At 43.4% G+C, this 17625-nt stretch overlaps 1 protein-coding gene across 2 annotated transcripts in view; it reads right to left on the bottom strand.

The window, feature by feature from the left end:
• Positions 1–17625, bottom strand: part of LOC109899736 (ubiquitin thioesterase ZRANB1) — a 37718-nt gene that overhangs the window by 7464 nt on the left and 12629 nt on the right. For both annotated transcript variants that reach the window (XM_031835679.1, XM_020495210.2), the window contains 3 exons: positions 5332–5519; positions 4535–4688; positions 535–606 (listed from right to left, as the gene is read on the bottom strand). In XM_031835679.1, the coding sequence (XP_031691539.1) occupies positions 535–606; positions 4535–4688; positions 5332–5519 (414 nt within the window). The remainder of the gene's footprint in view (positions 1–534; positions 607–4534; positions 4689–5331; positions 5520–17625) is intronic.

Below are 17625 nucleotides of genomic sequence, written 5' to 3'. Positions count from 1 at the left end.
GTGATTAGTGATATGCAGATTGCAAACGATTCTTTCTTTTTGAACGACTCTTCGTCGTAAAATCAGAAGGCACTGGAGGAAGTACAGTCATTCGTTAAAGGGCTCTACACAGTCTATGCAATGGATCCGACGGAGGTTTGTTTGCGTTGCCCTCTACGTAGTTCTAGGTACTTTGAGGCAGAATTTTTTAAACGCGATGCAAACTGACCTCCATAGCTCCATCAAGACTATCCCTGTGGAGAGCCCTTTAGGGATCAGTGAAATCCTAAAACTCAATTAGCATGATTAGCACAGATGCAAGTTCACACGATAAGGGCAGGCAGAATGTCAGAAAGGCCAGCAGGGAATGCACACTGTTGGCAGGCAGTGAACAGACCTGTAATACAACACTATACAGCAGCATTCTAATTTAGTAGAGGGGATAGGAAACTATACAGATGCCACCCAGTGTTGACTATGACAACAGTCTCTCACTCACACACAATTCAGTAAAATAGTGGTATTTTAAGTTACTGAAATAAGTCAATATTTCACCTTTCTGTACATCTCGGTCTAGCACCTCGTCAAACAGTTTCTCCTGAACTGTTGGGGGCAAGTCCTCGATATCTGCAGACAAAAACACACTTAGGGTGGCATTCAATTGATTTAGTTACACAACACAAGGAAGACTTGATACAGTTCATCATCAAAGAACTTCAAAAAGGGCAAGTTAGAGGGCGAGTATTTATTTGAAAGTGAAATTAAGTTTAGGGCTTGGAGAAGAAAGTGAATCAGTCTTTACCTCTTGATCTACACACACGTAAAAAAAAAACAAGCCAGGCTGAAGTGATTAGCGTTTAATACCCTGAGGTTGCAGGTGTCAAAGCTGCCGTTTTACGGGCACCGGATGAGATGGCTGCAATTTTACGGGCTCCTAACCAACTGTGCTCGTGTTATTTGTAACTTATTTTGTACATCATGTTTCTGCCACCATCTCTTATGACCGAAAAGAGCTTCTGGATATCAGAACAGAGATTACTCACCTCGTCCTGGACAAAGATTTTTTCTTTAAACAAGTTGGAAGCAAAGGATTTACTTCAGAAACCGGACAAGGCTTCATTAAATCCCCATCATTCACATGAAGAAGAGACGTAGGTCGGGGTGCCTAAGAATCTGATGGTGAGTGTGTAACCCGCCTCTACCATCAGTCCCATTAGCCAACGTGCAATCATTGGAAAAATAAACTGGATGAGCTCCGATCAAGACTATTCTACCAATGGGACATAAAAAAAACGGTAATATCTTATGTCCTGCTGAACGACGACATGGATAACATACAGCTGGCTTGATTTTACATGCACCGGCAAGACAAGGGGTGGCGGTATGTGTCTATTTGTCAATAACAGCTGGTGCACCAAAATCTAATATTAATGAAGTCTCAAGGTATTGCTCGCCTGAGGCAGAGTATCTCATGATAAGCTGTAAACCACACTATTTACCAAGATATTTTTCGTAGCTGCTTACCACCACAAACCGATACTGGCACTAAGACCGCACTCAACGAGCTGTATAAGGCCATAAGCAAAAAAAAATAATAATGCTCATCCAGAGGCGGCGCTCTTAGTGGCCGGGGACTTAAATGCAGGGAAACAAATCCGTTTTACCTAATTTCTACCAGCATGTTACATTTGCAACCAGAAGAAAAAAAATCTAGACCACCTTTACTCCATTCACAGAGATGCTTACAAAGCTCTCCCTTGTCCTCCATTTGGCAAATCTTACCACAACTATCCTCCTGATTCCTGTTTACAGGCAAAAACTAAAGCAGGAATTACCAGTGACTCACTCAATACGGAAGTGGACAGATGACGCAGATAATAAGCTACGAACCATCAAACAGGCAAAGTGTCAATATAGGACTAAGATTCAATCCGACAACAACGGCTCCAAAGCTCATCAGATGTGTTAGGGCTTGCAAACGATTACAGACTACAATGGGAAGCACAGCCATGAGCTCCCCAGTGACGGAGTCTACCAGAGGAGCTAAATGACTTCTATGCGCTCGTCGAGGCAAGCATGAGAGCTGTTCCGGACCACTGTGTGATCACGCTCGCCGTAGCTGACGTGAGTAAGACCTTTAAACAGGTCAACATTCACAAGGCCACAGGGCCAGGAGGATTACCAGGACGTGTACTCCGAGCATGCACTGACCAACTGGCAAGTGTCTTCACTGACACGTTTAATCTGTCCCTGACAGAGTCTGTAAAACCAACATGTTTCAAGCAGACCACCATAGTTCCTGTCCTCAGGCACACAGAGGTAACCGGCCTAAATTAATACCGACCAGTAGCACTCTCTTCTGTAGCCATGAAGTGCGTTGAAAGGTTGGTCATGAATCATATCAACACCATTATTCCAGAAACCCTGGACCCAATCCAATTTGCATACCGCACCAACAGATCCACACATGATGTAATCTCTATTGCACGCCACACTGCCCTTTCCCACCTGGACAAAAGGAGCACCTATGTGAGAATGTTGTTCATAGACTACAGCTCAGCATTCAATAACATAGTGCCTTCAATGCTCATCACTAAGCTAAGGGCCCTGGGACTAAACATCTCCCTCTGCAACTGGATCCTAGACATCCTGACGGGCCACCCCTAGGTGGTAAGGGTAGGTAACAACACATCTGCCACGCCGATCCTCAACACGGGGGCCCCTCAGGGGTGGGTGCTATGTCCCCTCCTGCATTTCAATTAACAAATGTGTCTTGTTAATTTGTGGAAGTTCTTTCCTTCTTAATGCCTTTGAGCCAATCAGTTGTGTTGTGACAAAGTATGGGTGGTATACAGAAGATAGCCCTATTTGGTAAAAGACCAAGTCCATATTATGGCAAGAACAGCTCAAATAAGTAAAGAGAAACGACAGTCCATAATTACTTTATTAGGCTGCCTGTTGTAAGTGTAACTGATTACTCAAACATAAAATATTATGTCCAAAAAATAACTTTACAGCATACTACCCAATGACATCAATTGGCCTCAAATGATTGACGTCAATGGCTGACCTGCGCAGTTATTTTGGGTTTAAAACAATGCTAAAACACTCAATATCAAGAGTTAAGAAATACATGCAATACCCCACCTTCTTCTCCACAAACATTGTCACAACAGTTGCTTTCAGATTTTTTTTTCTTTGGTATTGCATTTTTCTTTTCCTTTAGTAGTAATGAGCTATTAGTGCTTTTTGAGGTCGGTTCGATTATTAAAAATATCAACATAAAATGTATGTAGATTATTTTTTACATTTAATGCACTATGCATTGTTTGTTGAATACTTCAACACATAATAAAACAAGTCTCATTAACCATAATTTATTCACATTACGTCAAAATCACTATTTTAGTAGTTCTTCCAAATAAATAAGGCATTATTTTATGACTGCTGAATACCAACTATCAAAATCACTTAGATTAATTATTTTCAGGTAGAGATACCTCACGACGCAACGGCTCTCCATCCTTCGATTGCGGATCCTTCTGTCTCTTTTCGCAGCAGGTATAAAAGTAACACAGACCGGACAGGTAGACACCCAATGGATTATGGTCATTGTAGTTAATTACAACGTTTTCTGCACTAAATTGGCCTGTTGGAAACTACAACTCCCTAGTACATCGCAGAGTTTGCGCTTGATCTGATTTATCAATAGAGAAGCTGCACAATGTGCACATTGAGCTCACAGAAAAAAATGAACTAAATGGAATTCAAATAATTGAACCAACGTTGGTCAATTAGTAATTTAAAAAAACAACAAGTGAAAAATAGGATAGTGCCGATTGGGCTATCTTTTAACCTACTCGGAGCACCCGTGTGGGAGAGGGAGTGACAGTGGCTTCCACCAGCAAAACAGGGCAGACACTTTCAGTACAGGAAGGATAATGATGATTATGAGGATAATGCACACTGTTTGACCAAATCATGGTTTTATCCTCCTAAAAAAATTGTATAATTGGATTGAGGTGACCATGTTGAATGTGCAGCACACATCGATGCATCCAATTAATTTTTCACTTGCACAGTCAAGTCAAAGGGTTGCAAAATGTGATTAAATGGTTGCAGTCTGGAGCCTTGTGTTTCACCAAATCATAATTGTAGCCTCCCCCAAAACAGAAAATGTTGACAGAAGTGACCAGCTAGAATTTCCAGCTCGCACAGTTCCAAGCAATTCAATATTTTACTCGCTTAGCCAAGTTAAAGAGTGGCAAAACGCGGACAAATCGTCACATTCTGGAGCCCTGATTTGGGAAATAAACACAGTTGGCCTGTTCGTCTGACAATACCGTAAGATGGTGCCAGGGAAATTATTTATCTCGAGTAGTTGGAAACAACCATACAATTACCTAACACAAAGCATGCATTCTACCATCATACAGGCCTAAGACATGAAGCTTTAGTGTAGAAGAGCAGAAAAACAGGACGCCACAACTATACACAGTAACTAGGCTAAATAAAACTACTGCAGTAGTATGTAATAGGTCAATGGGAGGCTGACCTGCTGGCAGGGTGAAGGTGACCAGGTCAGTGAGAAAGTAGCAGGTGAATTCTCCCTTGCGCTGGTGCAGGGAGGCAGCCACCTCGCGACGGATCTGCTCCGTCAGCTCAGGGCACACCATGGCTGGGATACACTTAGCTGCCTGCTGGGACACCTAAACACAGACAGAGAATGTGACACAGGAATGATAAAATGTCTCCTACTGAAAATATAACCTAGGGAGCATGAAAGCCACGTGAAACATTCAGAGCGTTCCAGGGAGAAATCTAATGAGTAGAATCCCTGACTCGATTCCCTGTTTAATCATATCTGTTTAACACAATCTATATCTATCTGAACGTTTGGTAACACTGCACCCTTTGAACAGGCCCCAGTTAGACCCTGCCCTGTCCTTCCTTAGCGGACAAAATCCTGCCAGTCCTTCCAGGGTTCTCACACACACACACACACACACACACACACACACACACACACACACACACACACACAGGGATAAGAGCTTCAAGCCAGCAGTGGGATAATCTGGGATCATGTTTACACTCCCATTGATCTGCCACACACACACACCACAGCTCAATACAACACATCCCATCCTCTCCCGGTAGATGGAGGTGAACACAGCTATTCATCAGCCGGATCTTCAAAACATTGACAAGTAGAAACTAACTCAACCTGGAGATGGAGTGACTATTTACCAGCACATTTAATTTACACTAACTGGTACAGCTGAATAAATAAAGTCTTTGATCTGTACCATTACAGCTAATACATTGGCAGGGCCTGTATGTCGTCCTGACCTCAGTGAGGAGCACGGCCAGCATGTCCTTCCTCTGGAAGCGGATGGCCAGGTGGACCAGGGTGAAGCCGTCGTCAAAGGCCGAGGGCCGGTTGAGAAGGCGCACCTCGTCGGACGTCAGCTGCCTGGCGATGTCCCCCCCTGACGATTTATAGGCCTCCACTGCAGCCAGGTCCCCCTCTACCACACCTGCAGAAAAGGAGAGGGGGAAATTAGTGAGCAGTGAAAAACACAAGCCACACACACTACATAAACTCAATGTACAGTTTACAAAACATGAGGAACACCTTCCTAATATTGAGTTCCACCCCTTTTGCCCTCAGAGCAGCCTCAATTCGTTTGGGCATGGTCTCTACAAGGGATGCTGGCCTATGTTGACTCCAACACGTCTCACAGTTGTGTCAAGTTGGCTGGATGTATTTTGGGTGGTGGACAATTCTTGATACACACGGGAAACCCAGCAGCGCTGCAGTTCTTGACACACTCAAACCGTTGCTCCTGGCATCTTACTACCATACCCCGTTCAAAGGCGCTTCAATCAGTTATCTTGCCCATTCACCCTCTGAATAAAACACATGCATGTCTGAAGGCTCAAAATCCTTATTTAACCAGTATCCTCCCCTTCGTCTACACTGACAGGAGTGGATTTAATAAGTGACTTCAATAAACAGATCATAGCTTTCACCTGGTCAGTCTGCCATAGAAAGAACAGGTGTTCCTAATGTCTGGACACTATATCTGTATATCAGTCATGGTGGAAATTCTTTGCGTTTACCATCCCAATCATTTGTAGGCTATTCCTTGCCAAAACCACACAAGCACCAGGGTAGATTTACTACCACAGTACTGAAACAAAACCACCATTTGAAAAAGAACAGCATTATAAAAAGTCTGGGGGAAGATCAAATTAGAACATTTCCAGTGCTACTACCAGCCTCATCATTTTTGTTCAGATTTCTGAAATACCCATGTAGCAGTTACACAACAACATCGCTATGACTAACTATTATTCTACAATTAAAAGGGTAATCAGTGTGAGTGATCAACAACAACAACAAAAAATCAGGGTAAGGGTTTCTTTCCAGAGAGACATAAGGGATTGTAACACACTCTGTTTCACGGAAATGGTTCTCTCGGGATATACTGTCAGAGTCGGTCCAGCCATCTGGATTCTCATTACATCGCACTGACAGGGATAAACATCTCTCCAGGAAGAAAAAGGGTATGTCTCAAGATTAACAACTCATTGTGTGATTGTGCTAACATTCAGAAACTCAAGTCCTTTTGTTCACCCGACCTAGAATGCTTCAATCAAATACCGACCGTATTACCTCCCAAGAGAATTCTCTTCGGTTATTGTCGCAGCCGTGTATATCTCCCCTCAAACTGATACCACGACGGCCCTCAAGGAAGTTGGACTTTATGCAAACTGGAAATCACATATCCTGAGGCTGTATTTAGAGTTCATTGCCTCCGCAAGGTAAACAAACAGGCAAAACGTCAGTATAGAAACAAAGGAGTCGCAATTCAACGGCTCAGACAAGAGACGTATGTGGCAGGGTCTACAGACAATCATGGACTACAAAAGAAAAACCAGCCAAGTCGCGGACACCAACGTCTTGCTTTTGGACAAGCTAAACACGTTCTTTGCCCACTTTAAGGATAACACTGCCACCGATGCGGCTAGCTACCAAGGACTGTGGGCTCTCCTCCTCCATGGCTGACGTGAGTAAGACATTTAAACGCGTTAACCCTCACAAGGCTGCCGGCCCAGACGGCATTCCTAGCCGCGTCCTCAGAGCATGCGCAGACCAGCTGGCTGGAGTGTTTACAAACATATTCAATCTCTCTCTATCCGAGTCTGCTGTCCACACATGCTTCAAGATGGCTACCATTGTTCCTGTACCCAAGAATGGAAATAAACTAAATGACTCACTTCTGTCATCAAGTGCTTTGAGAGACTTGTCAATGATCAAATCACTCTACCTTACCTGTCACTCTAGACCCACTTCAATTTGCCTACCGCCCCAATAGGTCCACAGACTTATTGCACACTGCCTATCCCATTTGGATAAGAATGCCCATGTAAGAATGCTGTTCTATGCTGTTGAAGGCTGAGTTATAGTCAATGTACCATCCAAGCTCATCATTAAGCTTGAGGCCCTGAACCCTGCCCTGTGCAAGGATGCGTGCTCAGTCCCCTCCTGTACTCCCTGTTCACCCATGACTGTATGGCCATGCACGCCTCCAACTCAAATAATCAAGTTTGCAGACGACACTACAGTAGTAGGCTTGATTACCAACAACAACGATGCATCCTACAGGGAGGGGGTGAAGGCTCTGGGAGTGTGGTGTCAGGAAAATACTCAACTTCAACAAAACAAAGGAGATGATCTGGATTTCAGGAAAACAGCAGAGGGAGCACCCCCTATCCACATCGACGGGACAGCAGTGGAGAAGGTGGATAGTTTTAAGTGTCCATAATCACTGACAAACTGAAATGGTCCACCCACAAAGAAAGTGTGGTGAAGGCGGCGCAACAGCGCCTCTTCGACCTCAGAAGGCTGCAGAAATTTGGCTTGTCACCGAAACCCCTCAAACTTTTATAGATGCACAATTGAGAGCATCCTGTCGGGCTGTATCACCATCTGGTACGGCACAACCGCAGGGCTCTCCAGAGGGTGGTACGGTCTGCACAACGCATCACCAGGGGCAAACTACCTGCTCTCCAGGACACCTACAGCACCCGATGTCATCATCAAGGACAACAACCACCCGAGCCACTGCCTGTTCACCCCCCTATCATCCAGAAGTCAAGGTCAGTACAGTTGCATCAAAGCTGGGACTGAGAGACTGAAAAACAACTTCAAGGCCAGACTGTTAAATAGCCATCACTAGCAAAGAGGCTGCTACCTACATACAGACTTGATATCATTGGCCACTATAATAAAAATGGAACACTAGTCACTTTAATCATGTTTACATATCTTGCATTACTCATCTCATGTGTATATACAGTATTCTATACCATCTACTGTATCTTAGTCTATCCCGCTCTGATATTGCTCATCCATATATTTATATATTCTTAATTCCATTCCTTTACTTTAGATGTGTGTGTATTAAGTTTGTGTTGTGAAATTGTTAAATATTACTTAGAAGATATTGCTGCACTGCTGGAACTAGAAGCACAAGCATTTCGCTACACCCGCAAAAACATCTGCTAAACAAGTGTATGTGACAAATAAAATGTGAATGATGTGTTATATACATCACACAAGTGTGTGTTTTAGAAAGTAACTAAGAGAAAGTGTGAGTAGGAAGAGAGGGAGTGGGAGGACAAACTGTGTTGTTAGGAGCTTGCCAGAGAGTAATAGAGAGGGCGGGAGAGAGCTCAGACAGGAATGCGAGAGACAAGACCACAACCACTTCTCACAGCAGTCCATTATTGTGGGTGTGCCTGCCAGCCGGCCGGCCTGCACAGTCAGAACTGCACTCACATCGTTTGCAACACATACACAACACATTAGGAAGGAAATGGATACAAAAAGAGTTGCTCTATATTTGGAAGGGTCGAGAACTTTGAAAAATAATCAAGACACAAAATTCATGAAAGTGCTCATTTCCCCCCACAGAAAATGTCCACATAAAAAGGGTATATTTAAATCAACTTAAATCTATAACGTTGTTGATATGATATAGATATGCAATTTAGCACACCCTTTTATCCAAAGCAACTTAGTCACGCAAGCATACATTTTTACTTATGGGTGGCGCACAGGAATTGAACCCATAGTCCTGGACTTGCAAGCCCCATGTCCTACCAACTGATCTACAGAGTACCATTGTTGTAAATTAGTGTCAGCAATCTAGGTACATGTAGATCAGTAGGCCTACACTAAACATTCAGAAGATAAACAACAACAATATTCTCATTACCGCATTGAGTTACATATGCAAAAAAGACTTGTACTTAAATGAATTCACCTGGCACAAAGCATCTAGACCTACCACTTTCCTTTATTTTATCCAGTCCTCTCATTTTTTCTCTCTCCTGTTTGTCCAGATCTCCAATTGACAGAGTCAGGAGACCCCTTTTTAATTTTTTTTACAAGAAAACCAAATTTGATTGAATTTCCCCTGACGGTAACACAAAATCAATTGAATTAACTGAAGGCTGGCTATGAGCCTGCATAAATAGGAGTCTAATTGATCTCAGGGCAGCAAAAACCCAGGGCCTTCAATGGTCTGTCAAGGAAGAAGTGCAGACAGAGAGCCAGATGAACAGTCAGCCTGTGTGTTACTGTAGCTCTCAATTGTTTTGACAGATTTTCAACTGGCAGCGTCGGCACTACTTCGCAGGTCGTCTGCCACAACAGTAGCCTCTGACAACCAGTGACACATAGGCCAGCACTTCAGAATAGGGGGCAACATGCCATCTACAGGACACTTTGTGCCCGTTTACAGCTTCTTTCCACAATGGCTTCATGGCTAAATTAACCTACTGATATTATGCATGACATAGCCTAGGCTAGGTAGTGTGTGATTCAGAGCTCAGACTACTCATGATAGCAACCAAAGAAAATAGATTGCCTGATCTATAGATTGCATAGAGTGGGTTTATCCAAACAGTTTCATCCCACAGTACAAATTCCTGTTCAATCATTTCACCAATGATATCACATTTCATGTTTCAGGTTGTGTTGCAGGTTTGCAGGCAAGTCATGTAGCCTAGTTGATGTGCTAGCTATGCCCAGGGGTGTTCAATTCCAGTCCTTCTGGGCTGACGTGTCTATGGGTTTTTTCATCTTGGTACCAATAGATCTACCCACTCACAGACAAGACTAGTATTGTAGCCTCTGTGCATTCACTCCTTTTACCGATTCATTCAGGTGTAAAACTGGCAAGCAGACACACATCCTTATGTGGAACAGATACCTGCAGACACACACACCATAAGACAGGTCATCAGAGAAAGCTTCCTAAAGCATAGGGACCACTTGAAACCTGCATGCTGTGTTCAGGCAATGAAGAGTCTCTCTAATAAAATGAGAAAGTCCGATAAACCTGCTGTGGCACAAGCCAGTGGGCTGTAAAGCAGACAAGGATATCCTCAGTCAAGCAGACTGCCCTTAATACAAACAGGCATCTTGTCCTACAGTGGAACGAACATCCTCAATCGCTAGCTTCTGGAGAGTAAAAGGCTTGGAATGCATCATAGCAACATGACTAAAACTGCTCCTGGATACACAATTTTTATACAGGGTACTTCCCACAATGCATTGTTAATCCGACCATGTTACAGATTTAGCTTTGTTTTAAACAAACAAACAAAGCTTAGCCCGTGTAATTATATGGCAGATTTTACTGAGGAAAGTGGCACTTGCAGTTTCCAATAAGGATCATTGTGAAGCTAATTTAGGCTCAAATGTGATTAAGTCCAGATGAGATGCTTGTTTAAAACAAGTAGCCTAATCATGTACACAAATGACATGTAATGCTACACCAGCAGAGGGTACGTAACGGGACTCCAGTTATGCAAACAGCAGGCTGAACATCCTCTTCGATGTGAATGCATGTATATTTTTGACTTGTGCACCAGTCAGTTATTTTTAGTGCAGGCGCTGCCTGGCTGCCTAGCCCCGCATGCTGGGCCCACTGTTTACCAGCCCCTGGGACGTAAGGGCAGGGTGTGTGTGTGTGTGTGTATATATATATATATATATATATATATATTGCTAAAAAAAATAAAGGGAACACTAAAATAACACATCCTAGATCTGAATTAATGAAATATTCTTATTAAATACTTTTTTTTTACATAGTTGAATGTGCTGACAACAAAATCACACAAGAATGATCAATGGAAATCAAATGTATCAACCCATGGAGGTCTGGTTTGGAGTCACACTCAAAATTCAAGTGGAAAACCACACTACAGGCTGATCCGACTTTGATGTAATGTCCTTAAAACAAGTCAAAATGAGGCTCATTAGTGTGTGTGGCCTGCACGTACCTGTATGACCTCCCTACAACGCCTGGGCATGCTCCTGATGAGGTGGCGGATGGTCTCCTGAGGGATCTCCTCCCAGACCTGGACTAAAGCATCTGCCAACTCCTGGACAGTCTGTGGTGCAACGTGGCGTTGGTGGATGGAGCGAGACATGATGTCTCAGAGAAATGATGATGCTCAATTGGAGGTCTGGGGAACGGGCGGGCCAGTCCATAGCATCAATGCCTTCCTCTTGCAGGAACTGCTGACACACTCCAGCCACATGAGGTCTAGCATTGTCTTGCATTAGGAGGAACCCAGGGCCAACCGCACCAGCATATGGTCTCACAAGAGGTCTGAGGATCTCTTCTCGGTACCTAATGGTAGTCAGGCTACCTCTGGCGAGCACATGGAGGGCTGTGGGGCCCCCCAAAGAAATGCCACCCCACACCATGACTGACCCACCGCCAAACCGGTCATGCTGGAGGATGTTGCAGGCAGCAGAACGTTCTCCACGACGTCTCCAGACTGTCACGTCTGTCACGTGCTCAGTGTGAACCTGCTTTCATCTGTGAAGAGCACAGGGCGCCAGGGGCGAATTTGCCAATCTTGGTGTTCTCTGGCAAATGAAAAACGTCCTGCACGGTGTTGGGCTGTAAGCACAACCCCCACCTGTGGACGTCAGGCCCTCATACCACCCTCATGGAGTCTGTTTCTGACCATTTGAGCAGACACATGCACATTTGTGGCCTGCTGGAGGTCATTTTGCTGGGCTCTGGCAGTGCTCCTCCTGCTCCTCCTTGCACAAATGCAGAGGTAGCAGTCCTGCTGCTGGTTTGTTGCCCTCCTACTGCCTCCTCCACGTCTCCTGATGTACTGGCCTGTCTCCTGGTAGCACCTCCATGCTCTGGACACTACGCTGACAGACACAGCAAACCTTCTTGCCACAGCTCGCATTGATGTGCCATCCTGGATGAGCTGCACTACCTGAGCCACTTGTATGGGTTGTAGACTCCGTCTCATGCTATCACTAGAGTGAAAGCACCGCCAGCATTTAAAAGTGACCAAAACATCAGCCAGGAAGCATAGGAACTGAGAAGTGGTCTGTGGTCACCACCTGCAGAACCACTCCTTTATTGGGGGTGTCTTGCTAATTGCATATCATTTCCACCTGTTGTCTATTCCATTTGCACAACAGCATGTGAAATGTATTGTCCATCAGTGTTGCTTCCTAAGTGGACAGTTTAATTTCACAGAAGTGTGAATGACTTGGAGTTACATTGTGTTGTTTAAGTGTTCCCTTTATTTTTTTGAGCAGTGTATATGTTGACAACGAGAGATCCCCTGGGCTCCCATTCACAGTATTAAATGGGGTCCCCTCAGACAATGGGGAGTCCTTTGCATCAGTGGACAAACTGACTGGGAGGGGCAACTCCACTAAAAACAGAAGAGAGGCTAGCTAGCCAATGGAATCCTCTCTGCCATGTAGTCCAGACAGCAGCAGTGGAATCCACTCAGTCACCATTAACTCCAGGTGCAGTGCCACTGACGGGACCAGACCTTGATTCAAAGCTTCAAGGGACACTCTCTGAAAGGGAAAGTAGAGTATCCTCTTCACTAGGGTTGCAAATGGTCGGAAACCTCACGGGAAATTTCTGAAAATCTTATAAAAAAAGTTAGCTTATAACAGTGAACCTTTATTGTGGGATACACACAAGGCAATTCTAGATCTTATGGCACATTTGGTTAAACTATCACCAATTCAATGGAATTGCAACCCTCTGCATGCACAGTAAATTCTTCAATCACATGTGCTGTGCACTCAAGGTCTTGCACACTAATGAGATGCTATTGAGCCAACACCACTACACTGTCTGAGCCAAGGACTACATGCTTTCTGGTAACTTTTGATTACAATACCGGGTGGGGTGAAATACACACACACACACAGTTGAAGTCAGAAGTTTACATACACCTTAGCAAAATACAGTTTTTCACAATTGCTGACATTTAATCCGAGTAAACATTCCCTGGCTTAGGTCAGTTAGGATCACCACTTTATTTTAAGAATGTGAAATGTCAGAATAATAGTAGAGAGAATGATTTATTTCAGCTTTTATAACTTTCATCACATTCCCAGTGGGTCAGAAGTTTACATACACTCAATTAGTATTTGGTAGCATTGCCTTTAAATTGTTTAACTTGGGTCAAACGTTTCAGGTAGCCTTCCACAAGCTTCCCACAATACGTTTACATACACTTAGGTTGGAGTCATTAAAACTAATTTTTCAACTGCTCCACAAATTTCTTGTTAACAAACTATAGTTTTGGCAAAAACGGAGCGATTTGTCCTACACAAAGAATCTTTCAGGAAAAACTGGACATCTGCTATGTAACTGAGAGTCTCCTCATTGAAACATCTGAAGTTCTTCAAAGGTAAATTATTTTATTTGATTACTTTGCTGGTTTTTGTGAAAATGTTATGTGCTAAATGCTACGGTAGCCATCAACACTCTTACACAAATGATTGATTTTCTATGGTTCAAAAGCATATTTTGAAAATCTGAGATGACAGTGTTGTTAAGAAAATTTTGAGAAATCGTTAACGTTGCGTTATGGTAATGAGCCTGAGGGTGTAGTTACGCTACCGGATCCGGTAGCGGTAGGATCAAGAAGTTAAAGGAGAAAGTTCCATGCATAACACTTGTATTTTCATCAACATTTATTATGAGAATTTCTGTAAATTGATGTGGCTCTCTGCAAAATCACCGGATGTTTTTGGAACTACTGAAAATCTCTGTGACTTGGGTCTGACCTAACATAATCGTTTGTGGTGCTTTCGCCGTAAAGCCTATTTGAAATCGGACTCTGTGGTGGGATTAACAAGAAGTGTATCTTTAAAATGGTGTGAAATACTTCTATGTTTGAGGAATTTTAATTATGGGATTTCTGTTGTTTTGAATTTGGCGCCCTGCACTTTCCCTGGCTGTTGTCCTATCGATCCCGTTAGCAGGATCTCAGCCCTAAGAAGATAAGGCCCCAGAGTCTGATGTTCAAGAGGTGGACATTGAGGAGGTCCAGGGAGAAGACATGGAAGCCTGAGAGTGGAAGCCATTGAATGTTGAAAACGTTTTTTGGGAGATGCTCATTGGGGATCATTCAATATTCTTTCTTTTGTTGTTCAGTGAAATTATCCCATGTAAAGAATCAACTCATTTAATTAAAGTTAAATTCATAACTAAATAGTTCTTTAAAATTTCTATTGGAAGGATGTAATCATTTGCAAATATGTCTACTTATAAAAGGTAAAAGGTTTATGTTTTTGTCTCCATATGATATGGTGAATATATCCAATGCAAAAAACATCTACAGTGGGGAGAACAAGTATTTGATACACTGCCGATTTTGCAGGCTTTCCTACTTACAAAGCATGTAGAGGTCTGTAATTTTTTATCATAGGTACACTTCAACTGTGAGACGGAATCGAAAAAAAAAAATCCAGAAAATCACATTGTATGATTTAAGTAATTAATTTGCATTTTATTGCATGACATAAGTACTTGATCGCCTACCAACCAGTAAGAATTCCGGCTCTCACAGACCTGTTAGTTTTTCTTTAAGAAGCCCTCCTGTTCTCCACTCACTACCTGTATTAACTGCACCTGTTTGAACTCGTTACCTGTATAAAAGACACCTGTCCACACACTCAATCAAACAGACGCCAACCTCTCCACAATGGCCAAGACCAGAGAGCTGTGTAAGGACATCAGGGATAAAAATTGTAGACCTGCACAAGGCTGGGATGGGCTACCGGACAATAGGCAAGCAGCTTGGTGAGAAGGCAACAACTGTTGGTGCAATTATTAGAAAATGGAAGAAGTTCAAGATGACGGTCAATCACCCTCGTTCTGGGGCTCCATGCAAGATCTCACTTCGTGGGGCATCAATGATCATGAGGAAGGTGAGGGATCAGCCCAGAACTACACAGCAGGACCTGGTCAATGACCCGAAGAGAGCTGGGACCACAATCTCAAAGAAAACATTAGTAACACACTACGCCGTCATGGATTAAAATCCTGCAGCGCACGCAAGGTCCCCCTGCTCAAGCCAGCGCATGTCCAGGCCCGTCTGAAGTTTGCCAATGACCATCTGGATGATCCAGAGGAGGAATGGGAGAAGGTCATGTGGTCTGATGAGACAAAAATAAAGTGTTTGTCTAAACTCCACTCATCGTGTTTGGAGGGAAAAGAAGGATGAGTACAACCCCAAGAACACCATCCCAACCGTGAATTATGGAGGTGGAAACATAATTCTTTGGGGATGCTTTTCTGCAAAGGGGACAGGACGACTGCACCGTATTGAGGGGAGGATGGATGGGGCCATGTATCGCGAGATCTTGGCCAACAACCTCCTTCCCTCAGTAAGAGCATCGAAGATGGGTCGTGGCTGGGTCTTCCAGCATGACAACGACCCGAAACACACAGCCAGGGCAACTAAGGAGTGGCTCCGTAAGAAGCATCTCAAGGTCCTGGAGTGGCCTAGCCAGTCTCCAGACCTGAAACCAATAGAAAATCTTTGGAGGGACCCGAAAGTCCGTATTGCCCAGCGACAGCCCCGAAACCTGAAGGATCTGGAGGTCTGTATGGAGGAGTGGGACAAAATCCTTGCTGCAGTGTGTGCAAACCTGGTCAGATAAGTGTGAATAAGCCCACTATGCTCTCTATGTAATTTGTCGTCATTATATCCAGAATAATTCATAGGAATAGCGTTGGGTGTTGCGCAATAGTCTGTCCTACACAATTGCACACACTAGTGTCCAATCCGAGGCACAAAAACATGAACTCATTACCTTGATGCTTTCTCTGTTAATTCTAATGGAGAACCTGCTGTAAATCAAGCAGAGAACCAATGATCAAAATCAATTCACTAGAGATATTTAGAACCAACGTGAATCCAGGCACAACTGTCTTCACAATGAGACACCAAAATATTTGGGACATTCCTCGCAAACACCTTTTTCCAGCACTTGGGCTGTTGTTGCATCACATGCGCTATCACAACAGCTGTTCGTCACTTGACTGTCATTCAGAAAATTCCTTCCTGGATCAGATGGTGTGAAAATATCACGGCGTAATTAAATAGCGCGACCCCAAATGTGCATCTAACAAGTAATATGCATACATATTGAAGAGGCATTCTGGTTAGAAGACTTTGATTTTGCAATAGCATTGATTTTGGGGGATTTGTGTGCCCATGAAAACTGTGTTCACCACATAACATAAACAGACACTAAATGTTACACTGCATTTCTGAAATTTCCATAGAATTTTTTTAACTGTCCAACAGCTAGAGCCAGGATTGTCACAGGGTTCAAGTTGAATGTCTAATTTAACTGAATAATATATGACATAAACAACTTACACTGCCATAAATGCCAGGACAGAAAGGTTAAAAGTTATCACATGATTTGACAAATATGTCAAATCCCAAACCATGAGAAATAATTAAACAAGAGTTCAAATCTAAATGTTATTGGTCACATACACATATTTAGCAGGTGTTGTTGCAGGTGTAGCGAAATGCTTGTGTTCATAGCTCCAACAGTGCAGTAGTATCTAAGAATTCACAACAATACACAAATCTAAAAAGTAAAATAATGGAATTAAGAAATATATAATTATTAGGACGAGCAATGTCGGAGTGGCATTGATGAAATACAGTAGAATACAGTATAAACATATGAGATGAGTAAAGCAGTTTTTCACTCTCTTGGTCCCAGCTTTGATGCACCTGTACTGTCCTCGCTTCTGGATGACAGCGGGGTGAACAGGCCGTGGTTCGGGTGGCTGAGGTCGTTGAGGATCTTCTTGGCCTTTTCATGATGATACAGCTCGACAAGATGCTCTTAATTATGCGTCTGTAAAAGTTTGTGAGGGTCTTTGGGGCCAAGCCGAATTTCTTCAGCCTCCTAAAAAAAAGGTTGAATAGGCACTGTTGTGCCTTCTTCACAAAACTGTCTGTGTGGGTGGACCATTTCAGATTGTCAGTGATGTGAACGCCAAGGAAATTGAAGCTTTCCACCTTCACCGTGGTCCTGTTGATGTGGATAGGGGCGTGCTCCCTCTGCGGTTTCCTGAAATCCCCGATCAGCTCCTTTGTTTTGTTGATGTTGAGGGAGAGGTTATTTTCTTGGCACCACTCAGCCAGGGCCCTCACCTCCTCCCTGTAGGCGGTCTCTTCATTGTTGGTAATCAGGCCTACTACTGTACTGTCGTCTGCAAACTTGATGAATGAGTTGGAGGC

This window comes from Oncorhynchus kisutch, linkage group LG11, assembly GCF_002021735.2.
Source record: "Oncorhynchus kisutch isolate 150728-3 linkage group LG11, Okis_V2, whole genome shotgun sequence".
Taxonomy (NCBI): Eukaryota; Metazoa; Chordata; class Actinopteri; order Salmoniformes; family Salmonidae; genus Oncorhynchus; species Oncorhynchus kisutch.
Note: the sequence above shows the minus strand (reverse complement) of the source record. Positions and strands in the feature narration are given on the sequence as shown.